This window comes from Schistocerca gregaria, chromosome 5 (genome assembly GCF_023897955.1).
Source record: "Schistocerca gregaria isolate iqSchGreg1 chromosome 5, iqSchGreg1.2, whole genome shotgun sequence".
NCBI classification, from domain to species: domain Eukaryota; kingdom Metazoa; phylum Arthropoda; class Insecta; order Orthoptera; family Acrididae; genus Schistocerca; species Schistocerca gregaria.
This window is the reverse complement of record NC_064924.1, coordinates 379,811,451-379,837,857: the sequence shown is the minus strand read 5'-3', so window position 1 is coordinate 379,837,857 and position 26,407 is coordinate 379,811,451. Positions and strand designations below refer to the sequence as shown.

Below are 26,407 nucleotides of genomic sequence, written 5' to 3'. Positions count from 1 at the left end.
TCAAAGCTGTACTTATACAACCAATTTTCCCATCCGTCAACAATTTCCTAAGATTTCTGAGATAGCATTACGCTGCAGGCAGTGAGCGAGATGTATACAGACTTACCGGAAACATCATCTTCATCTTCCCTGATGTGAACGTAGGTGTCAGCCTGTTTCTTAGCAAACGCCATCTTTCACCAGCCATAAAGACCAAGTGTCCAGTGAGTGGGTCGACATCTTCGTTGACGTAAAGGCCGCGATCGTGGAAGTGCTGGAAGTCCTTGACGAGCATGCTCTTGATGAGCTCTGGGTCCTTGACGACGATTCCAGGCTTGGTAAACATGTAGATTCCAACCATCGGTTCGGAGGGCGGCACCGCACTGTAGAGATCGCAGCAGATGTCGCCGATGTAGCGCTGGAACAGCATGGCGCGCCACGCGTGTCCAAATGGGAAGGGGGCCCCCGGGATATACGGGATTCCCCGTCGCGGCCAATAGCTCCAGCAGTAGTAGGCGTACAGCGCCACCGCGGCGCAAGCGGCCACCAGGGCTGCCAACAGCTGCAGCATCTCGACGAGTCTGCAACAGCACATTGCACATTGCGCATCGCTATCTTGCTTTGGGGAGCTAACAATCGACGGTAACCAAGTACAAGCCCACCACCTCTCTACAAACAGTTTTCGAAACGAATACTCACTTGTCACTGTAGTAGCGCAGTGCCTCAGTCACTGATCAGCCATAATATTATGACCACCGACCTACTATAGATATAAACCCATCCAGGCGATAGCAGCATCACCTGCCAACCCTGCTAGTCAGACACACACATGGTGCATGTAGTATCAGTGAGCCGGCTGACCGTGTGTAGAAACGGAAAGGGGAGCGATCTGCCTGAGTTTGACCGAGGGCAGATTGTAATGGCCTGCAGGCTTGGCACTGTTTGTTGGGTGTCCGAGGAGAGGTTTGAAATGTGTCTTCAGCACATAGCGAAACCAAGTTGAAACCTGGTCCAGACGTCAAGGGATTTGACGACCATCCCTCATTACAGATGTCGGACGTTGTAGGCTGAGCATACTGGTGAAACACGACAGGCGGAGAACTGTGGCGGAACTAACATCAGATTTTAATGTTGTGTAGAGTACAAGTGTGTGTGAACACAAAGTGCACCGAACATCCCTACGATGGGCCTCTGCAGCCGACCACCTATGCATGTGCCAATGTCAACATCATAACGTCAACAGCTACGATTGAAATAGGCACTTGGCCATCAGCACTGGACGTTGGGGCAGTGGCAGAGCCTTGGCATTGTCTAATGAATCCCGACAGGTTCGTCATGCCGATGACAGAGCGCAAATCCTCCGTCTTCCAGGTGAACAACTCCATGACGTCTGTCCTGTGGGGTACATACAAGCTGGTGGCGGCTTCTCTATGGTCGGGGAAACACTCACGTCGGCATCCATGGGTGCAGTGGATATTGTGCAAGACACCATGGATGGCAAGTAATATCATACACTGGTGTCAGGCCACGTGCCCTCCTTCACAGCGAGTATGTTTCACTATAGCAGTAGCATCTTTCAGCATGACAGTACGCCTTGTCACAAGGCCAGGAGTGTGGTGGAGTGGTTCGAGGAATACAGTGGCACGTTCCATTTGACGTTCTGGCCCCCAACCCGCCAGATTTGAACCTGATGGAAGAAATCTGGAACATGATTGAACGTAGTGTCAGAGCTCATAGCCCCCTCCCCGGAATTGACGGGAATTAGGTGACGTGTGCAGATGTGGCGCCAAGTCCCTTTAGCGACCTACCAAATCATCATTGCTTCCATGCCACGAAGCGTCGCCACTGTTATCTGTGCCAAAGGTGGACATATTAGCTATTATATAGGTGGTCATAATGTGCTGGCTGATCAGTGTAAATGTGTGCTGCTGATTAATCGTGACTATGGGAAAGTAACGAGGTTATATGCAGTATCGGAAGGAAGGCTTCCACCAACAGCTGAGAATACTGTGGTCGATGAATGAAATTATGCACCTAAGTTTCGTCCCCATCTGAATGGGAACTATCAAATGCTTATAAATATCAAGTGCCCTTGGAGGGGCTTTGTGGATTGTATGGAAGGCACCACAGTTAGCTCCATAATCCCAAATACTTATAGTTGTCCCCGACATTCCGACAGGTAACATCATCCTTGATTTCAAGTAATCTAATAATTCTCGATTTCAAGTAATCTATAGTTATAATTAGACTCTACAAAAAGTCAGCAACCGTATTTCATTTTATTTAACTAGCTCTTCCATTCCGTTTCAACTGCTAGAATACCTGTATTTTTCTACAATACTGCTATTCATCCTATGACTTTATTATGAAACCATCAAACCCATAGTGATACGACTTACATAGGAGATCTTTCATTGGCTGCAGAAGAGCTCATTGTTCAACAACCTCCATATAATAATTGGAAATAGGTGGACTAAGAGGAATCCGAATGACAACCACATCAGTTCGCTCGTGGAATTCATTTTGTGTATTTAAAAATAGAGATTCCCCTTAGGGGGCTCCCATCTTGGGAGTACGTGGGTTAGCAAGTGTGGAGCCCCGAGCTGAGTTTGACATTACTTACTCTTACTGGTGTCAAACTCCTATTTCGTTTCCTATCGGCCTCTCTCCGCCAACTCTTAGGTTTCGAGGTCCAAGGGGGTCTTTTTTTCTTGTCCTCAATTCAGACCCTCGAAGCTGTTGCCTTGGGTGTTGGATCACAAAAGGCTAACAGTAGAAAATCCTGAATTAAAAATAAGCGCAACCTGCTGTCATGCAGGATGAAAGATGTGGAAGCACTAAAGGCTAGGAGACGCCAGAACTCAGAAATAACGGCTGGTGGAGTACGTTATGCTCCTTAGCTGTGGTAAAAACAGCCAGCTGAGGGAAAGGAAAATCTTGAAAACAGAACCACCGATAGCCAGGCCAGCGGTCTACCGATGGTGTAATTTCACTGCTCAGAGTACCGGTACTGGACCTCAGAAAGGACCGTAAATATGACGATCAAGGTTAGGAAAAGGTCTAAGACATGGAAAAATAAAAATGGACTGAGGATTTGAACGTGGAATATAAAACCCTTAATTTCAAAGACCAAAAGCTTATACAAGAATCGAAAAGTCGTGAAATCTCAGTATGTACTACCCAAGAGACAAAAATAGAAAGGGAAGGGGTGGAAGCAATATGATCAGTATTTACACATGTATAGTGGAGAACAGAAGCAGATAAGACCTTTATCAGCAGTAGGGATACTTATCTACAAGAAATACAAAAATCTTATTGAGGAGTTCCAATGCAAACAGAATAGTTTTACTAAAACAAACTGGCTCATCACAAATTGAACATTATCGCCCCGTACATTTATCCCAACGACTACATTCATTCGACGATTGGTTCCAGATTGACTAGCTGCGTTGCAGTTAATAGTGGTATTAGACAATGTGACTCTTCAAGCTCGCTTGAAGACATTTATTGTAACAACTATATCCAGGCAAAAACTGTTTACAGATTAACTAGCTCCATAGCAGTTAATAGTGGTACTAGACAATGTCACTCAAAATGACTCTTTGAGCCAGTGATAAAGAAGGTATTGGCTGGAAGTGGTTATAGAATGGGGGATGAAGAAATTAAAATAATTTGTTATACTGACGATTCACTTTTACTCGCAAACAGTGAAAATTTTACACATATGCAGTGTGGCAGCCAAACCCTAAATGTGTGCGTATACACTCAAAACGAAATGTATGGCGACGTCTGTGGAACCATTTACACGCAAAGTGGAAGTGGATGGCAAAATGATAATGACATCTAAATACGTTGTATTTAACTGTTCAGCAGTGGAAATGGTGAAAACGAAGTTATAGAACAAGTAACAGAAGTAAACAAAGTAACAGGGTGTTTAAGTGATACTATTTGGAAAAAAACGAGAATACAGGAAGATATGCAAAAGTAAGAATATACAAAACAACCAGTTATGACATACACAGCTGAGACAAGACCGGAAACATCTAAAGCTAAGAAACTTTTGGAACCCACGGAAATCAAACTTCTACGAAGGATTACAGGGGTGACACTGAAAGACAGAGAGAAATGAAAGCATTAGATAAGGTTGTAAATTGGACTCCACTAATGAATGGATAGATTCGAGAAAGCGTGAGTGGAAGGAACACTTATGCATGGTGAATGAAAGGAAGATTGTGAAAATCTTAAGAAACATATCACCGGCTGATAAAAGAAATATTGGCCGTCCAAGGAAACGGTGAAACTTTAACCTCAGGGTAGACTGAGGTACACTGAAGGAAACAGACTTTATCCTAGGAAGAAAGAAAGAACAGGTGGAAGAAAAAGAAGAAAATAGAGATTCACGATTTAGTAAGACCAAGCTCCTACCTGCACCAGAAAAATATCTTGTGAACCAGTTTCGCTCGTAGAAATCAACGCTAATAAGGAAACTATATCAAAACTAATATCACTTGGGCTCCTTTCTTGAAGTCTGCCAAAACAGCGTAGTTTTTCAGTAGGGACTCTAGATATCTGAAGATCTCCAACGTAAATTGGAACAAATCATCTGTGAATAATTTTTGCATCAATCACAACCTCCAAGTCCTGTTGTTTTAACGGAACGTTTCACGAAATTGAGCTAAAAAAAAACTGTAAACTCTCTGAGACTAAACTCTTTTTTGTTACTTTGGTTTATTACCCACTGTTGATTGAGTACCTGTAAATTATATGTATGGATGGGAGGGAGAAAGCTCCGCTCCGTACATAGACTGTTGGAAAATGCGCTGATGTGAAAGTCACCCCTCAGAACTCTGAAGATAAACACTTTATACATTGTAATTCTCTTTTACAACGTTAAACGCCACACGCGGAGGTGTCTAACGATAAAATTTCTCATGTAATCGAATTGTATGTTAATATATTCAGTCATGGTATACAGGGTGGTCTACTGATCATGACTGGGCCAGATATCTCACGAAATAAGCGTCAAACGAAAAAACTACAATGAACGAAACTTGTCTAGCTTGAAGGGGGAAACCAGATGGCGCTATGGTTGGCCCTCTAGATGGCGTTGCCATAGGACAACGGATATCAACTGCGATTTTATTAAATAGGAAACCCCATTACATATTCGTGTAGTACGTAAAGAAATATGAAAGTTTTAGTTGAAACACTTTTTTCGCTTTGTGACAGATGGATAAACACAAAAATATGGCTCACAATTTTAGACGAGCAGTTGGTAACAGGTAGGTTTTTAAATTAAAATACAGAACGTAGGTACTTTTGAACATTTTATTTCGGTTGTTCCAATGTGATACATGAACATTTGTGAACTTATCATTTCTGAGAACGCATGTCCGTCAACTTCAGTGCATTTGGCAATACTGTAACGACATTCCTCTCAACAGCGACGTTTTTGAGATTCCCGATTCTTGCGCGATTTGTCTGCTACTGATATGCGGATTAGCAGCGACAGCAAGCCAAAACACCTACTTGGGTATCATCATTTGACGCAGGTCGTGGTTGACATTTCACATGTGGCGGAACACTTCCTGTTTCCTTAAATAGCGTAACTATCAGACGAACGGTCCCGGACACTTGGATGATGTCGTCCAGGATACCGAGCAGCGTACATTGCACACGCCAGTTGGGCATTTTGATCACAATAGCCATACATCAACACGGTATCGACCATTTTCGCAATTGGTAAACAGTCCATTTTAACACGGGTAATGTATCACGAAGCAAATACCGTCCGCACTGGCGGAATGTTACGTGATGCCACGTAATTATATTTTTGTGACTATTACAGCGCCATCTATCACAAAGCGAAAAATGTGGTCCAACTAAAACATTCATATTTCTTTACGTACGACACTAATATGTAATAAAAATGAGGGTTCCTATTTTTTAAAAAAGCGCAATTGATATCCGTTTGACCTGTGGCATCGCCATCTAGTGGGCCATTAATGGCGCCATCTAGTTTCCCCCTTCAAGCTAGAAGAGTTTCGTTCCTTGTAGTGTTTTCGTTTGATGCTTATTTCGTGAGATATTTGGCCCGGTCACTATCAATGGACCACCCTCTATACTGCAACGATGTACGTGTATGCGGAGTAGTTGTAAAACTAAAACCTTAATTATCACCTTGAAAAAAATGAAAGTTGGTGTTAGTCACCCTTCAGTACGACACGCTGGATGAATTGGCAGAGATCTTTACTGTGGAGGACCGCAGTTTAACTCTTTAGGAAATGTGTTCTACCTCAATAATCACCTCGCTCTCGTTCTGGAAACCGATCACGCTATGGTTTCTTCGTCCAAATCACTGAACTGATTGCCATGTCAGAATGGCGGAGGGGGGGGGGGGGGGGGGGAGGGGTGAAAACGTGTAACCCAAAGAAGCAACTGGTGTGAATGTGTTACACGCAGAATCTACATCTACATCTACATCCATACTCCGCACGCCACCTGACGGTGTGTGGCGGAGGGTACCCTGAGTACCTCTATCGGTTCTCCCTTCTATTCCAGTCTCGTATTGTTCGTGGAAAAATCAGCAAGGTGTCTTGACAGCGTAATGTAACCTCTTCAGGGGATTTCGGTTGTATGCTTCTGTGAAAGTTTGCCCCCTTACAAGCATAATCAGTTAGGTACAAACGACGGTAGCCCCAAATAACACACAGTATGACCTTGACCGCTGATGCCTGCGTCTTCGCCATTCACAGCGGTAGTGAATCCGTATGTTTCCACCACTTGCTTCGCTGGACCGTCTCTTAGTGATGGAACAACCGAATGAACACAATCGATTCATTCGTTTGCTAAAAAACAATCGACGCTTTCGGATTTAGTTTTACGTATTGTTTGAATCTTTAATTCATTCTGTTGAGCGCAACCAACCTTTGGGAGCAACCGAATGAAAACAGTTGGCCAGGTGGTCGGACTTCCCATTCATTCTGAAACCGATCTGTAGGATCAACCGGATGAAAACAATCGAGTAAGTCGATAGCATTATTATTCCTTTATTTGTTCGAGTGAAAGCAGTTTGTGGGAGCAACTGAATGAGAACATTCGACACCGTTGCAGTTTTGCATATAACTGAATTACTCTTTTTTTTTTCAAGTGAGAAACATATTATACTAAAAAAATTATTTAAGTTGTTATTTTCCGATTTTTAACCTTGTGTGTGTGAGATTTTTCAATTGATTTCAAATATTTCGATAAGATTACATCAGAGGCATGTTACGTGTATACAATACAAGTGGAGAGGTAGATTCATAAGCAGATTTACCAAATTCTTTATTAGCAAGTTCAAACATATGATAAGTACTATAGGCAATTACATCTCTATCATTAAAACTTTCAACTCCTGGTACACTAGACACTCCACTACCACCTCTCACTATAGCAACAGTGAACTATTCGTTACCATGTGAGAATGTGCCGTTTATATCCAAGCTGAAATTAAGTGAACATCCAAAAAATACACAAGGTCCATCGACGAGAGCGTGGGCTGCAACACTCTTCACTGGAATGCGTTTCTTCTTGTCCCCAGATGTTGTAGTGAGTTCAATGTTCTCACATTCTCACATGGAAACGAATGGTTCACTGTTGCTATAGTGAGAGGTGGTAGTGGAGTGTCTAGTGTACCAGGACTTGAAAGTTTTAATGATAGAGATATAATTGCCTATCGTCCTTATCATATGTTCGAACTTGCTAATAAAGACTTTGGTTAACCTGCTTACGATTCAACCTCTCCACTTGTATTGTATACACGTAACAAAAGAAAACTCAATCCCAATGAATCGGTATTTATATTTATTAAAGGTAAAGGTGTATGTGAATATGTAAATTTGTTGGTGATTGTACTGTATATTTTCATAAATAAAGATCTGTAGCGTCAGCCACAAACCGGACAAGGGTACAGTTTCTTTTCAGCTGAGTCAACCAACATACTACTTCGTTCTACGTACATTCCGCTAAAAGACGGCGAATATAAAAATTAGAGAGAATTGAGCTCACACAGAAGCTTAGCGCCAATCGCTTTTAACTGCAAAACATTCGCGACTGGAACAGGAAAACTGGAAAATGGCAGTGCTACACCAAATATTCTCCGTCACACCCTAGAAAAGAAAGCGAGTTAATATGGCATTGTCATTTAGTTCAGAGATAAGTTGAAAGTTACACGCTTTTCGTCTGTCGGGAAGCTAGCTTAAAATTAGTTGCAAAATTTGTACCGCACAGACAGACAAATAGACAGGCCGAAAAACAAAGTACCCTCTGCCACACAACAGACTGTAACGAGATTTCATATTGCAGTGTCGTCCATTTGGAGCTATGTTGAAACTTGAAAGCTTATCTTAAGTTAGCTTAAAATCAACTGCAAAAACTTTTGCGAACAAACAAACCTAATAAAAACGCGCTACAAAGTGATTATTCATTTATATTTAAATAATTTTACAGTGCAGCGCCAGTTCCTAATTTTCAAATCGACCAAAAATTGATTTTTAATGCCACAAGAACGAAAATTTGGCTTTGAGTAAGTAAATATATACATTTTTAAAATACTTTACTTGTAGAAATATATTTTTTTCACATGTCCTCCAAATAAAATATTTTATTTGTCCCAAAAAACGTGTCAGTCCTATTCATGGTTCACGTATAACCGAAGAGGCTGAAAAAGTATTTAAATAAAAATCGGTGAGTGAGTGAAAACATTCATGTAACGACCGCAACCGATAAAGCCTTTTTTCAGTCAGTTGTATCGCATTGAGTGAAACCTCTTAAGCACCCTGAGTGAGTGAAAGCATTCACACAGCTGATTTGACCGTAGATACTAGTTTCATTCGGTTTTTTCATTCGACTGAAAAACGTCTGAACGACAAAACAATCGACAGACCAATCGTTTGTTAAAAACAGTCAGTTGTCCTATTGGTAATGTCTCGAGGTCATTAGCCACCTAATGGGGATTAGGTGGCTAAAGAAGTTATATGCATTGGTCTCAGACGATTGCAATATTTCCGCTACTGCCACGGTGCTACCGGTTTGTTGCAAATGGGCGTGGGTAGTCGCGGAACCCAGTGAGCGGAGAACCATGTAGTGCTCAAAATGTCGTGCAAGTCGTTGAAAACCCGTGACCGATTTCCACTTTTCCACTGTTGTCTTGGTATTCGAACACAAGAACTTCAACTCGTCTTGAGATTTCCCTTCTTTACAGAGGGAAGGTCAGCCACTTCGTTTGACCACATTGGAAGTATATGTGACACCTAACAACAGCGTTATATGATGGTGTGTGTGTTTTCGCACATTTTCAACACCTCATCACGGATTCTTGCTGCATTATTCCCCCTCAAAAGCTCGAAACGAATTATCGCGCCTGCTGTCATGGACTGTGCGGTTGGTCCCGGCGGAGGTTCGAGTCCTCCCTCGGGCATGGGTGTGTGTGTGTTTGTCCTTAGGGTAATTTAGGTTATGTAGTGTGTAAGCTTAGGGACTGATGACCTTAGCAGTTAAGTCCCTTAAGATTACACACACATCTGAACATTTTTGAATTATCGCGCGGTACTCCGCTTTGTCAGTAGGCTGCACCAGTTTATTTTGTTTAGTATAGGAGTTTCCTGTAGTACCGTAGTGATATGTTTTTAATAAGTGCAGACACGTGCCTATAAACAAACACAAAATTAATTACGTTACTTCATTGTTTCAAGGTGATAAGTAAGATATATACAAGCCCACTCGCAGCCACTGTCTGTAATTCCTTTGTGTCTTCATAAATAAGAATTTCTGCCACCACTTGTACGTTCACATGCAGTAGTGCATAATTTCGAATATAGGACGCCTACCTTCTTTTGTTTTATTTGGCAAGTCCAGTTCCGTAGGACTAAATTGAGGAGCAAACATTCATAGTCATGAAACGTGTCAGTACAAGAAATACAACAGAAAATTAATAACAGATAAAGTAAAATGTTTATGAATTCTAAAAAGACGAGAAGCTATAACCTTATATAAACGCTATCAACAATGTAACACAGGAATTAGCTTAATTTTTCAAGGAACTCAGCGACAGAATAGAAGGAGTCCCCCATGAGGAGGCTCTTCAGTTTCGATTTGAAAGCGCATGGATTACTGCTAAGATTTTTGAATTCTTATGGTAGCTTACTGAAAATGGGTGCAGCAGAATACTGCACGCCTTTCTGCATAAGAGTGAAGGAGATTAGGGAGATTAGATTTCTGCCAAGTATTAACTGAGTAAAAGCTGGTAATTCTTGGAAATAAGCTGATATTGTTAACAAGAAACGACGTTACAGAATATATATATTGAGATGCCAATGTCAGAAAACCCAGACTAATGTAATAAACAGGGTTGATAAGAGGTTCGCAAACTTACACCACTTATTTCCCGAACTGCACGTTTCTGAGGCAAAAATATCCTTTGAGAATCGGAAGAGTTACCCCAAAATATAATACGTCACTTCATAAAGGAATGAAAATCGGACTGTCACCTACTTCAGATACTGTTGTAATAGTAAAAAGTTAGCATTAAGTTCTTGAACAAGATCCTGAATATGAGAATTCCACGACAGTCAAATTATCTGAACATCTAGAAATTTGAACTGTTCAGTTTGACTACTCATATGCCCATTCTATGTAATTAGAAGATCAGGTTTTGTTAAATTGTGTGTTAGTAACTGTAAAAACTGAATGTTACTGTGATTTAGAGTTAGTTTATTTTCTACAAGTCTTGAACTTACGTCTTGGACTGCACAATTTGAAACAGAGGCAATGTTGCACACAACATTCTGTATTACCAAGCTAGTGTCATCAGCAAACAAATATTTTAGAATCACCTGTGATGCTAGAAAGCATATCATTTTTATAAACAAGCAACAGCAGTGGGCCAACTGATCTGCAGGCACTCCCCATTTAGCCGTGTCCCGCTCGGATCCCACATCATAACCATTCTCAGCACTTTAGAGAATGACCTTTCGCTTAGTTTAGTCTACTTATTTCTGTCTTTCGTGATTTATAACTGCTAACTCTTGCTGTCATACAACTGTAGCACATCTTCTCAGCGTTAAATATGGCAACATACTGAAGATTTACATGGTTCTCTTAAGCTATTATTTTTACATACAGCTATTTATGTTTGATTTAGATCAAATTTTCCTTTTCCTACATCTCACTGCACCTTAAAAACCCAATTAGTGGAAAATGTTGTCAATCAGATGTTATTTAAGTTTGTGTTCGAAGTTCTTTTTTTTGTTCCTCGAATTATTTGCTGGATTTATTCCAATCTCTGTCTTCCTCTACAGTTTTTACACTCTACAGCTCCGTCTACTACCATGGAAGTTATTCAGTGATGTCTTAGCAGATGTCCTGCCGTCGTGTCCCTTATTCTTATCAGTATTTTCCACATATTCTTTTCCTCGCCGATTTTGCGGAGAACCTCCTCATTCCGTACCTTATCACTCCACGTAATTTTCAACAATCTTATGTAGCACCACTTCTCATATGCTTCGATTCCCTTCTGCTCCAGTTTTCTCACAGTCCATGTTTCACTACCGCACGATGTAGTGCTCCAAACGTAAATTCTCAGAAATTTCTTCCTCAAATAAAGACCTACGTTTGTTACTAGTAGACTCCAGTCCAGGAGTGCCATTTTGGCCAGTGCTAGTATCCTTTTTACGCCCTCCATGCTTCGTCCATCACAGGTTATTTTGCTGGCTTGGTAGCAGGCTCCCCTAACTTCATCATCCCAATTAGGATATTAAGTTCTTACTATTCTCATTTTTGCTACTTCGCAATGCTTACGTCTTTCTTCGATTTACTCTCAGTCCATATTCTGTACTCATTAGACTGTTCATTCCATTCATGACTTTCTGTAATTATTCTTCACTTTCACTGAGAATAATAATGTTATCAGTGAATTTATCACTGTTATCTCTTCACCCTGAATTTTAATCCCTTTCTTAAACTTCTTTTTAAATTTCCGTTCATTGCTTCTTCTACACTCCTGGAAATTGAAATAAGAACACCGTGAATTCATTGTCCCAGGAAGGGGAAACTTTATTGACACATTCCTGGGGTCAGATACATCACATGATCACACTGACAGAACCACGGGCACATAGACACAGGCAACAGAGCATGCACAGTGTCGGCACTAGTACAGTGTATATCCACCTTTCGCAGCAATGTAGGCTGCTATTCTCCCATGGAGACGATCGTAGAGATGCTGGATGTAGTTCTGTAGAACGGCTTGCCTGCCATTTCCACCTGGCGCCTCAGTTGGAACACCGTTCGTGCTGGACGTGCAGACCGCGTGAGACGACGCTTCATCCAGTCCCAAACATGCTCAATGGGGGACAGATCCGGAGATCTTGCTGGCCAGGGTAGTTGACTTACACCTTCTAGAGCACGTTGGGTGGCACGGGATACATGCGGACGTGCATTGTCCTATTGGAACAGCACGTTCCCTTGCCGGTCTAGGAATGGTAAAACGATGGGTTCGATGACGGTTTGGATGTACCGTGCACTATTCAGTGTCCCCTCGACGATCACCAGAGGTGTACGGCCAGTGTAGGAGATCGCTCCCCACACCATGATGCCGGGTGTTGGCCCTGTGTGCCTCGCTCGTATGCAGTCCTGATTGTGGCGCTCACCTGTACGGCGCCAAACACGCATACAACCATCATTGGCACCAAGGCAGAAGCGACTCTCATCGCTGAAGACGACACGTCTCCATTTATCCCTTTATTCACACCTATCGCGACACCACTGGAGGCTGGCTGCACGATGTTGGGGCGTGAGCGGAAGACGGCCTAACGGTGTGCGGGACCGTAGCCCAGCTTCATGGAGACGGCTGCGAATGGTGCTCGCCGATACCCCAGGAGCAACAGTGTCCCTAATTTGCTGGGAAGTGGCGGTGCGGTCCCCTACGGCACTGCGTAGGATCCTACGGTCTTGGCGTGTATCCGTGCGTCGCTGCGGTCCGGTCCCAGGTCGACGGGCACGTGCACCTTCCGCCGACCACTGGCGACAACATCGATGTACTGTGGAGACCTCACGCCCCACGTGTTGAGCAATTCGGCGGTACGTCCACGCGGCCTCCCACATGCCCACTATACGCCCTCGCTCAAAGTCCTTCAACTGCACATACGGTTCACGTCCACGCTGTCGCGGCATGCTACCAGTGTTAAAGACTGCGATGGAGCTCCGTATGCCACGGCAAACTGGCTGACACTGACGGCGGCGGTGCACAAATGCTGCGCCGCTAGCGCCATTCGACGGCCAACACCGCGGTTCCTGGTGTGTCCGCTGTGCCGTGCATGTGATCATTGCTTGTACAGCCCTCTCGCAGTGTCAGGAGTAAGTATGGTGGGTCTGACACACCGGTGTCAATGTGTTCATTTTTCCATTTCCAGGAGTGTATATATAAACTAAGCAGTAGATTGAACTTATTGTAACATATTAATCTTCTTTCCCCATGGCGTACACCGATTTTTATCAGAAATTCGTACATCTTGTACCACTGTCGAACGCTTTTCCGAGTCGACGAATCCATTATCAACCGTAACGTCAAAAGTGCCTCTCTGGTGCCTTTACTTTACCCAATGCCAAACTGAGCGTCCTCTTGCAGTTTCCTACAGATCCTCAGTTTTCTTTTCCATTCTTCTGTATATTATTTTGTGAGTAACTTGAATGCACGAGCTGTTAAGCTGATTGCGCAATAATTCCCGGACTTGTCAGCCCTTGCTGTCTTCGTAATTGTGTGGATTATGTATTTCCGAAAGTCTGATGGTACATCGCTGTTTTCGTACATTCTTCACACCAATGTGAATAGCCTTTTTTCTGCCAATCCCCTAGAGATTTCAGAAATTGGTTCTGACACTGGATCTCCTATCTCTTCCCTGTCGACTTCCGTTTCTTCTTCCATCACGTCTTCAGGCATGTCCTCCCCCTCATGAAGCCTTCAGTTTACTCATTCACGTAATATGCTTAACTGTTGCACTTAATTGGCCTTAGTTTGGTAATGCAAGACTTTGGTAGTATCAAATTCAACATCAGTTTCCTTTCCGACCGTTCACTAAACTAAATTATGAAACACAGATAAAATGGCAGGAAATGAATGTAGCTGGTTGTAAGCCACAGAGGGTATTTGACATGCTGACATGTGTTGCACGGTTAGTCACTCGACGCACAAAACAGTAATATTGGAAGAGCACACAAACAACTTGGGTAGCGTTTAGAAAACACGTGCGCATCTGCACCCTACGTATTTGTAAACTACGGAACGTCTGTACATACCTGTTCTCCTGCTGTCGACTGACACCGATATTTGAGAAAGGCTGAGAGCTTTATAAACACAGAACTCGTATCGTGCGCTTTCACAGATAAAACATGTACATAAATCTACTCACTGATAACAGGATCCCAGATTCGGTGACATCATATCAAGATCCGGCTGCTAAGTATACGATAAGAGTATATAGCATCAGCTGATACGAAGTAACAATCAATATAAATATTTTTAACGTTTTGCAATCGATTCTTGTTAAAGTTCAAAATCAAACATCATTGTAGATTGCAAATAATTTCTTCGGATTTCAATCAGTTAGTTGACAGAAAAGAACTTAGATTAAGTACTGGAGTAGCTGAGCAGTTATTGTGTTGCTACAGTTTGGTGCGTTAATATCAGTTTATAGAACGTCGAAAGTTTGAATGAAGGTAGGTAAATAGTTGCGCGTTCTATAAATATATTTTGTAAAGTGACGTAGTGTTACGTAACGAGACAGTTCAAAGACCGTTAACAAGTTTATACACATAGTATATGCAAGAGTAGCCACCACAGTAGGTAGAATGCATATCGTACACAACCTGATCCAGATATCAGAGGCTTATATCTTTGTGGCAATTACATTGTAATAAGCACTGCCGGTTTGTAAGAAAGGAAGGAAGAAAATTACGATTTCACGTCCCGTTGACGACAAGTTCCTTATAGGCGGAGCACAGGTTCGGATTATTGAAGGAAATGTTGCTTGTCCTCTTCAGGGGAACAATCTTGGAAATTGCTTTAAGTGATTTAGGAATGCAGAAGCTGGAGACATAGAAACGGAGACTCTACCTTCAGACAACATTCTTAATAAAGGCCACTGATATTTGGTGCAACATATAGTCCTACACAACACCCACAAAGAGAGGGAGATCTTTAAGTACAGGAAATTAATAAACTTGTTTGTCCAAACTTACTAATGAATGATCAGAAAAAGTTCCCTTACTGACTGCTTCTAACTGCAAACAAATCCATCTAGACTACTTAGTAAATGATCCCTCCTACTTACATGCTCTATATTTTACTTATTTCAGTCACTGTGATCTCGCTCGCCATACAAGTTTACTTTGTATAGTTACAGTTGTATAACTGCACTTTAGTCTCATCTCATACCTCACTTTAGATATCTTGCTCTGTTTAAGAAAACATTAATTCAGTCACACACTTGAAATACGTCACCAAATTTTATTGTGTTTTGCACAATTTATTTTTCTTCGTAGCAGTTATTGATATGCAGTTCATTAACTCAATGGGTACGTATTTTATCCAAGCTAAATAAATTTTACATAATATTTTAATCTAAATAAGTCTTCTCGCTTTATTATAATATCAAACACCAATAACTGTAGTCTTTGAGTGATTCTTTGGATGCACCTTGTCTAAAATTTTAATCTCACAAAATCCATATCCACACATATTTACCTTTGTAACTAATGAAGGCCTCTTTGCCAAAGACCAGTCACTTACGTGATTAATATTGTGGAATATTACACAAGCTTTGAATGTTTTTCGTTCATGATACATAAAATATTCCTAAATGAACCGAAGTGTAGTGGCGACTTCTGCCACCAAAGGTATCAGGATGACAAAAGTAATAGGAAGTCACCAAATGTAGTGGATGGGTGCCAGTAGGTACCGTATTAAATGGCGTAGGAATTACATCTGTGGCATGTCCACACAATAATATAAAAAACAAAAAACATAATCGGTAAAGTTAACACGATTCACTTTATTTCAGTCCTTGAATACACTTTTGTTTAACTCGCCTCTGTTGCCGAGGTCACTAACGCATGCTTGTGCAGTGCCGCTCGTCCAGAGGGACAACTGGTCCGAATCCTGGTGATGGAAAAAGTTTTTACTGCCAGTATTTGCCAGCAAGGAGAAGAGAGTCGTTGGTGTAAACTTTCTGATCGCCAGACTTTGGGCCAATTTCCTGGTTCAAATACCAAACCTCTCCACATTGTCTCATGAAGTGAGGGCATATGACATAACTGATGGTGATCCGTCTGCCTGATGGGGACATTGAGCTTGGCGTCACCTACATCTACATTAATACTCTGCAAATCACACGTAAGTGCCTGGCATAGGCTTCATCGAACCACCTTCACAATAGTTCTCTATTATTCCACTCTCGAAAAGCGCGCGGAAAAAAACAAACACCTCATCTTTCCGCGCGAGCTCTGATTTCCGTTATTTTAATATTACGAGTATGATCGTTTTTCCCTATGTAGGTCGGCGTCCTCAGAATATTTTCGCATTCGGGGGAGGAAGTTGGTAATGGAAATTTCGTGAGAAAATTCCGCCGCAACGAAAAACGCCTTTGTTTTACTGAAGTCCACCCAAATCCTGTAACATGTCACAGACAATCTCTCCCCTGTTTCGCGATAATATACAACGTGCTGCCCTTCGTTGAACATTGTCGATGTACTCCGTTTTTGTCACTGACACTCTCTCCCGTGTTTCACGATAATACAGAACGTGCTACACGTCTTTGAACTTTGTTGACGTGCTCCATTAGTCCTGTCAGGTACGGATCCCATACAATGCAACAGTACTCTAAAAAAGGGACGGACAAGCGTAGTGTAGGCAGTCTCCTTAGTAGATGTGTTACATTAATATCTGTCAATAAAACGCAGTTTTTGGTTTGCCTTCCACACAACATTCTATATGTGTTCTTCCAAATTTAATTTGTTCATAATTGTAATTCCTAGGTATTTAGTTGCATTTACGGCCTCTACATTTGATTGATTTATCGTGTAACCGAAGTCTGACGAATTCTTTTTAGCACTCATGTGGATGACCTCTCACTAGTCATTATTTCGGGTCAACTGCCAATTTTCACACCATACAGATATCTTTTTTAAATCAGTTTTCAATTTGTTTTAATCTTCTGATGACTTTACTAGATGATAAACGATGGCATCATCTGAAACGGCTTAAGAAGGCTGCTCATATTGTCCTCTAAATCGTTTATGTAACTAACAAACAGCAGAGGGCTTATAACACTACCTTGGGGAACGCCAGAAATCACTTCTGTTTTACTCTATGACTTTCCGTCATTTACTACGAATTGTGACGGTGTGGTAGAGTGTCAGAAGTCTGAAAACACAAGAAATAGGAATCAATTTGAAATCCCTTGTCATTAGCAGTCAACAGTTCGTGTGTGTAAATAACTAGTTGTGTTTCACAAGAACGATGTTTTCTAAATCCGTTCTACCTCTTCGAGGTAATTCATAATGTTCGAACACAATATATGCTCCAAACTTCTGCTTCATATCGACGTCAATGATGGTGTGGTGCTATTCACAAGGAGTAGGTTATTGTTGGCACCGGGTTTCACTACACAGAAACACACGGTATACAGGGTGGTCCTTTGATAGTCCTTTGATAGTATTTCTTTACGTACTACACGAATATGTAAGAAAAAATGAGGTTACTATTTTTAAAAAACGCAGTTGATATGCGTTTGACCTATGGCAGCGCCATCTAGCGGACCAGCCATAGCGCCATCTGGTTTCCCCTTCAAGCTAGAGAAGTTTCCTTCTTTGTAGTTTTTTCGTTTGACACTTATTTCGTGAAATATTTGGCCCGGTCAGGATCAATAGACCCTGTATCCATGTAGTATTACAAATAATATAATGGAACACGTCGCCAATAAAGAAACAAAAAATAAACCTTCGTTTAGGGTAGCATCTTTGCAGGGTCCAGCATTCGGTTCGAGCTACAGCTTGTCTTTCGAGTAAAACTCATGAGCAACGGTAGCAGAAGGCTTCCGGTTTAAGGGGTCACTCTCGTTGTGCTAGTTGCCTCGTAAAAGAGGACAGAACGATGGACACAAGTTCGAAATACGCCCCTGCCCTTAGACGAGGAAGGAATCGCAATGACCGACGGCCTAAGAATACGGAAGGCATTGAAAACCACTGCATTAAAGAAAATATGTGTCCGCAGGACATATGTCCCTATTTGAAAATGTGTCAAGATGATCTCTCCACTGGAGAAATATTACAGATTATTCCACCATTTGTATCTCCGGGAGAGGATTGCCGAGAGGGAAAAAATTCTCTGAATGTGTAACGAAAGACAACATTCTATGTGTCGGAGTGTGGAGTGTCAGAAGTTTGTATGTGCCAGGAAAGTTAGAAAACCTAAAAATAGAAATGCAAATGGTCAATCCAGATATAGCTGAGGTCAGTGAAGTGAAATGAAAAGAACGTAATGATTTATGTTGAGACGAAAATATTGTGATAGCGATAGCGTCTGATAGTTGTGTAACGGGAGTAAGGTTCGTCTATAATACAATCAGAAAGGTCTTGTGACACGGGTGATCCCAGCTGAAATACGTCATGGTGAGACAGAGATTCCGAAATCAGATATTGGTTTGCATGGTATACCTATAGGCTGATACAGATTCAGATCACAATTAAGTAATGATGAAGAGCAGACTGAAGTTTAAGAGAACCGCCAGAAAGAATCATTGTGGAAAGAAGTGACATATTGAAGTACTGAGGAATAATGAGGCACATCTGATACTTCTAAGATTGTAGATACTACGACGATGAATACCACAGTTGGAAGTTCAGCTGAAGAGAAGAAAGAGAAGACAGAAGTTGGTCAGTTAACAGAGTAAATATTTCAATTGATCTACGAAAGAAGTACGTACAAAAGTTCTCAAGAAAAGGCAGGAACGCAACAATATAAGTCACTTAGGAATAAAATGAATGAGAAGTGCAGAAAAGCCAAGGCAAAATGGAAACAGGAAAAATGTGAAGAAATCGGCGAAGAAATGGTCATCGGAAGAACTGATTGGTCTCTGTTCATCAGAGACAAGGATGCCATCAGGAGTATCCCAAGGAGGTGTGACAGGACGGCACTTGTTTCTCTGTACACACAAACGATCTGGCGGACAGGGTGAGCAGCAATCTACGACTGTTTTCTGATAACGCTGCAGTGTACGGAAATTGTCGTCGCTGACTGATGGTACAAGGATAAAGCATGATTTATACATAATTTCTATTTTGTTTGATAAATGACAACTTACTAATGTAGAAAAACTTAAGTTAATGCAGAAGAGTAGGAAAAACAGTCTTATAATGTTTGAATGCAGTATTCGTGATGTGCTGCTTGACAGAGTCACGTAGATTAACTATTTAAGCGTAACGCTGCGAAGTGATACAAAATGGAACGAGCACGTTAGGTCAATAGTAGGGAAGGCGAATAGACGATGGCTGTTTATTGGGATAATTGTAGGAAAGTGTGGCTCGCCTGCGTGTAGAACACTAGTACGACCAATTCTTGAGTACAGATCAAGTGTTTGGGATCCGCATGTCATCGAATTAGCAGAAGACTTCGAAGTAAAGCACAGGTGTGCTGCTAGATTTCTTACTGTTAGCTTCGATAAACATAAGAGTATTACAGAGATGCTTCGTCGATTCAAATAAAAAGCCCTGGAGGGAAGACGATGTTGTTTTTGCGAAACACTATAGAGAAAATTCATACGACCGGCGTTTGCGGATGACTCACCAACGTACACTTCATGTAAGGACCACGAAGACGAGCTAGGAAAATTAGTTTCCGTACGGAAAACAATAGACTGTCGTTTTTCCGCCGCTCCATTTGCGAACGGAACTAGAGAGGGAATGACTAGTAGTGGCAGAAGGTGCCATGCATTGTATGGTGGATTGTGAATACTTATGTGTAGATGTACAGATGAATATACGAGGGTAGGAACTTTAATAGTGGCAACTATTTTTTTTACAGCTCGTACAAAATAGATACGTGTTTCAAAGCACTGTATATAACCCGTTGCCAGCGGTGTGGAAGTCGTAGGATACTCTTAGCAGTGCCAGTTGTCTTGACAGTTCGAGCGGCGCGGTCTATTGCCCGACCAATGTGTAGCAGTTCTGAAGCTAATGCTGTGAAGTGTTTCCTTCAGTTTACAAATATAGTTGAACTCACGAAGGCTTAAGTCAGGGGAGTGCAGTATGTGGCATAGCACATAGCAGCCCCATCAGTCAAACAAATCAGTAACAGCTTGCACTGTACGTGCAAAGTGATGGTCAGGTCCTGGAGAAAGGGTAGCACCACTTCTGTCTCTAAGCTGGTCTTAGGTTGTGTTCCAAAATGAACAGCACAGAGACAGGAGTTCTGACACTTTCTGCAGGACCTGACCATCATTTTGCTGGACAATGTTCAAGCACATACAGTGTAAGCTGTTACTGATTTGTGTGAGTGATGGGGCTGCTAAGTGCTTTACCACCTACTGCACTTCCCTGACTTAAGCCCTAGTGAGTTCAAATCGATTTTTAAACTGATGGAAGCACTTCACGGCATTCGCTTCAGAACTGCTACAAATTCGTCGGGCAATAACCGCACCGCTCGAACTGTCAACACCAATGGCACTACTAAGAGTATCCTACGACTGCCACATCGCTGGCAACGGGTTATACACAATGCTAGTGAAAACTCTGAAGGCCAGTAAAACTTTGAAACACGTATCTATGCCGGCCGGGGTGGCCGAGCGGTTCTAGGCGCTACAGTCCGGAACAGCGCGACCGCTATGGTCGCAGGTTCCAATCCTGCCTCGGGCATGGATGTGTGTGATGTCCTTAGGTTAGTTAGGTTTAAGTAGTTCTAAGTTCTAGGGGGGCTGATGACCTCAGAAGTTAAGTCCGATGGTGCTCAGAGCCACCTGAGCAATGTATCTATTTTGTACGAGCTGTAAATAAATAGTTGCCACTATTAAAGTTCCAACCCTCGTACAGAAAAATCATGACAGCCTTCGGTGCAATTTAAAAAAAAAAAAGGCGTCAGTATTAAGAATGAAAGAGAAATTCCTTGTCAACTGCAGAAAAGAGGGCGGCTAGGTGGAAAGAGTACATTGAAGGCTTGTACGAAGTGGAGGAACTGTATGAACATGTGATACACGAAGAAATTGGATTCACTTGGGAAGGCATAGGGAATACAGTATTACAAACAGACTTTAACAGATCTTTGACAGACTTGCGATGAAATAAGGTAGAAGGCATAAATAATATTTCTTGGGAATTTTTAAAATCATTGTGGAAAGTAGCAATCAAGTGAGTACACAAGTCGATGTGTACAACCTAATGTGATTGGAGACCATCCCCTCAGACTTTCGGAAAAATATGATCCGCACGACCCAGAACATGGCAAGTCAGGTAAGTACTAGAGGTACTGCAGAATCGACTTAAAAACTTGTGCACATAAGTTTCTGTTAAGAATGAAATTCATAGGAATGCAAAAAAACTGAGTGGCTGTTGGATGATAACGAGTATGGTTTTAAGAAAGATAATGGCGCCAGAGAGAAAATTCTGACGTTTCGCTAGCTAACGGAAGCAAGGCCTAAGAAAAATCAAGACACATTAATGGGAGTTGTCGAACTATAAATAGTGTTCCACGATGTAAAATAGAGCCAGATGTTAGAAAAATTGATGTAAGTTTTAGGGAAAGGTGGGTAATGTACACGAGCCAAAAGGGGAGAAAAATACTGTATGATCACGAAAGAAGTCCTCGGATTAAAAAGTGTGTAATAACAGGGATGCCGTCTTTCTAGAAAAACAATACCACAACGATCAGCGCAGATATTGTCCCGTAAGACTTACCAGCTAGATGAGCTGATAGTCACACAGTTCCAAAGCTACGCGTTTGTAGAAAGCTGGAGCATTGAACTAATCCCCAAGCATGAGCTATGATGCTAGCCGCTCAAAATAATTAACTGTTGATTCTGTTCTCCACTACAGTAAATGAGTACCCGCATAGAAGCATCTAGATCTAATCCGGTATCGGAGAGAAGTACCTTCAGTCTTGTGGGAATAATTGGAAGCTACTTAAGTAATTATCTTTTCTGTTGCTACAAACCAGTTTGGTGCCTAACGCAAAATGAAGATGCTGCACCCTTGCAGGACTATTTCTACTCTACGGAAGAGAGAAGTAATAGGAGAACACCTATGTAGTCGAATACTGTAATGCAATTTGGTGCGGAGTCATTCGAACCAGAAGCAGTCGATTCAGATCCTGCTGGTGGTAACAAAATCAACCATTAATATCAAATCGGAAAACGTATTATTCCTGGTCACCTTACACTGCACCAATAAATCTCAAAAATTTTCCTCAGGATTTTATGGAATGAGGGAACGTTCTCCGTTGGATGGGTACATGAAGTATAGCTGCCCCCTTGGTGACAGTCGAGAAGAATGGGCTATGTGCTAGTACTGGGCTATCTTCTCATTGGTCTTCAAAAAAATGCATACACGAAGCTACACTCTACACACCGTAATCATAATCACATACATAAGAGAGTAGACTCACACTTGCACGTACAGAATGAAGAAGCGCTGTATAAGAAAGAATTTTCCTCTTAAAGAACTGAGCAATCGCTCTGGGTGTCCCTGCCAGTATTGCCTTACGGCCTTATCGCCTCTAATTCTGAGCTGGCATTCGGCATATTATCTGATAAACTTGATCACCTAACCGGAAGGGACGCCCATGCCACATGGTCCACAAGTACAGACTTTGCACCTGAGACACTTCATGCGAAATTGCGCCTCCCGTATCTATACAGACATCCTCAATGCAAAGTGCGTCCAGTGATTCACGAGTGGGAAACAGTGGCGACCAGAGGATGTCCTTTAGCGATATAGGTGTGGAAGATCATGGGAGTCTGTAACCCATGACGAATTTACAGGCCACTCAGTGCGCAACAGTTTAACATGTAGTCCTCCACATTTCTTTGGGAAAATGATTGGTTTTTTCACTAATTACGCATCAAACACACATGAAAGCAAGTTACAAATGATTCTTAAGCATCTTGCAATTTGTCCCCTTTTTGCCCCATACACATAAATATTCTCAAAAACAGATGTTTATTGTCACGCTAATGATTTGGGATTATGGAAACCAGTGTTGTTGTTGTTGTGGTCTTCAGTCCAGAGACTGGTTTGATGCAGCTCTCTAGGCTACTATATCTTGTGCAAGCTTCTTTATCTCCCAGTACCTACTGCAACCTATGTCCTTCTGTATCTGCTTAGTGTATTCGTCTCTGGATCTCTCTCTACGATTTTTACCCTCCACGCTGCCCTCTAATACTAAATTGGTGATCCCTTGATGCCTCAGAACATGTCCTACCAACCGATTCCTTCTTATAGTCAAGTTGTGCCACAAACTCCTCTTCTCCCAATTCTATTCAATACCTCCTCATTAGTTATGTGATCTACCCATCTAATCTTCAGCATTCTTCTGTAGCACCACATTTCGAAAGCTTCTATTCTCTTCTTCTCCAAACTATTTATCGTCCATGTTTCACTTCCATACAAGGCTGCACTCCATGCAAATACTTTGAGAAACGACTTCCTGACACTTAAATCTATACTCGATGTTAACAAATTTCTCTTCTTTAGAAACGGTTTCCTTGCCATTTCGAGTCTAAATTTTATATCCTCTCTACTTTGACCATCATCAGTTATTTTTTTGCCCAAATAGCAAAACTCCTTTACTACTTTAAGTGTCTCATTTCCTAATCTAATTCCCTCAGCATCGTCCGACTTAATTCGACTAAATTCCATTATCCTCGTTTTGCTTTTGTTGATGTTCATCTTATATCCTCCTTTCAATACACTGTCCATTCCACTCAACTGCTCTTCCAGGTCCTTTGCTGTCTCTGACAGAATTACAATTACGATTTCAAAAAATAGCAATCGATCACAGCAAAAACTGGCTCAACGAGATTTATTCCTGAGGATCCAGAGAGGATTCAAATCTTCTGACATATCTTTGGCTTTCTGAATTTAACAAGCATGTGCGTCACACGAAAACAACTACTGTCCTATAGCAAAGAGAGAGGTTAACTAGGTAGAGCTCCTTCCATTCCTTGGAGAGAGTCGTAGGCCTTTTAATTCGTCTTCGTGTAAGGGTTTGCACATTATTGTGTAGACTGATTCGCAACGAGTGCAGTCATTAGTGTGTCATATCTACAATGTACAACTACCAGTACCCCACTTACTGAATAGTGCACGTGTTTCATAATGCTACCAGTTGTGTGGATTCTTGTTGCTATTTTAAATGATGACAGTGAAGGTATCAAACGCCTTACAAATTAATATTTGATATCCGAGATACAACAGTGCAAGAAATGAGCTTTGATTGCCAGGTCGGTTACAAAATACTTAATGCTTATGATACATTTTTCCTGATCTGCAGTTTACTGTGCTATATCTTTATTGATTTTAATTTCCAATGTGATGTCCTGCTATGACCCGATAAACTCAGCTGGATACTAAGTAAAAAAAACGTAATTAATATATTTCGTAGTCACTGCACTAATTAAATAATTTTTTAACTGATTGTTCCGTCGGTTCTTCGAAGAAAATTTTATACATTATGAACGAAAAAACACATGACACTTGCGTAATATTCTAAAATTAAATAATTTTATGCCAGTCACAAAGCCTATTGGACATTAATTTATCCCCACAGTGCACAGTTCAACATTTTTCTACATGAAAATTTCTCTTTATAACCCTGTAAGGATTTAAAAGATGGTTGCATTACTTGATCCATAGTTCTTCTTCGTTATTTATAACAAAGTTGTTTTTGATAGCATTAAATCTGTGTATTTTCGTTCATATCTTTGCGAAACGTGTTCTGTAATTTGGAAAGGTGGTGCTGAAAACGCATTGCTGGTGTTTGCATATTTTGCAGGTAAATGGATAAAACAAAGAATTTTTAACTGGTTTTTTGTAAACAAGATGTGAATCTATTGACATGTAAATAGGTGTTTTGTTTTGATTGTTAATTCCATAACGTTATACAATATGAGTGTAGCACTTTGGCACAGCATGAAATGAAGACGTTTTTAAAATCATTTATAGATTGTACACTGCACAACAGAATTACGAGACCCCTGTTTCGAAACCCCTTAACTGTCTCCCATTGCGACGCAAATTAGAAATTTGGCTCAATGTTGCGTAGACCCTTTCCCAATAATAGTGATACCATATCGGCACCAAATTTCACCACAGTTCTGCACAACTCCATCGTGGACGTATTAGGCGATGCGAAAGTCGTCGCACTCCCTCTTACCCACATTTCCGCTCTTCTTTTGACGCCTCTGCGATGAAGGTCAGAACTGTGAAGCCCAGTGTTGACATCAAGCGATTTTCTTAGGAGTGATCGAGGAATAGATTCCAGACCTACCGCCGCTCAAGCTAAGCACAAATAGGCCTCAGGTGGGGGTTTCCCTGCGGCGTCGCCTCCCACGCATTTCATCGTTGAAACCGACAGTTTGCAGTGCGATGAGCAACAGGAACGCTTTCTTCACAATCTTTGACACTGCTCACACCCTCTGACGTATCAATCCTTCTCTAAGCACACTGTGGGACTGTATCGCCACTAAAAGTGATCGCATCCCACTGGAGCGCAAGGCATTCCCGCGTCTCACAGTTTAGTATGTAGCTCCAGCTTCTAAAGAACTATGTGTAGAAAATGTAGCACTTATTTAACACATCCATATTTCCTCAGTCACAGAAAACGGTAATTATGATTATTTGTAGAGTGTTTGTTACTACACAACTATTAACTCCGCTACGCCGGTCCCAAGCCTCACGAAAGTAAGAAGGAGGGTGATGAGCAACACCCTCGTGAAAACCCTATGAGGGCTCCATGCTAGGGTTGCAGTGAAGGCGGAAAGAATGGTTCTTGGAACGGTGGAGCTAGCGGAAGAAGCTAATCAAGTAAAAAATCCGCATTTAGCCTAACTTGCAACAACCGGCAAAGTGATCAGCGTTTGTTCATCATAGTTGCGACTGGAAACAACTCCCCCGGAGGTAACTCCAAGGGAGTAACCATTTCCAAGGAAATGAAAAGTACATATTCATATTCTACGGACCTACAACATTGCACAAAGGGTGACCCGAAGCATCCTGAAACCTGACTTAAACAACAAACCTATAAATTCAAACACATAAACATACATAATCTAGCCACTTCCACTGAAAACTAACTCTTAAAAATAGGAAAAATTAATTTTTTTTACTCTTTCTTGAAAAAATTTAA

At 41.6% G+C, this 26,407-nt stretch overlaps 1 protein-coding gene across 1 annotated transcript in view; it reads right to left on the bottom strand.

Moving 5' to 3' along the window:
• LOC126272859 (probable cytochrome P450 6a14) overlaps positions 1–26,407 on the bottom strand; it is a 117,389-nt gene that overhangs the window by 54,800 nt on the left and 36,182 nt on the right. Inside the window, exon 2 of the mRNA XM_049976073.1 lies at positions 107–560. Coding sequence (XP_049832030.1) covers positions 107–550 — 444 coding nt within the window. The 5' untranslated portion in view covers positions 551–560. The remainder of the gene's footprint in view (positions 1–106; positions 561–26,407) is intronic.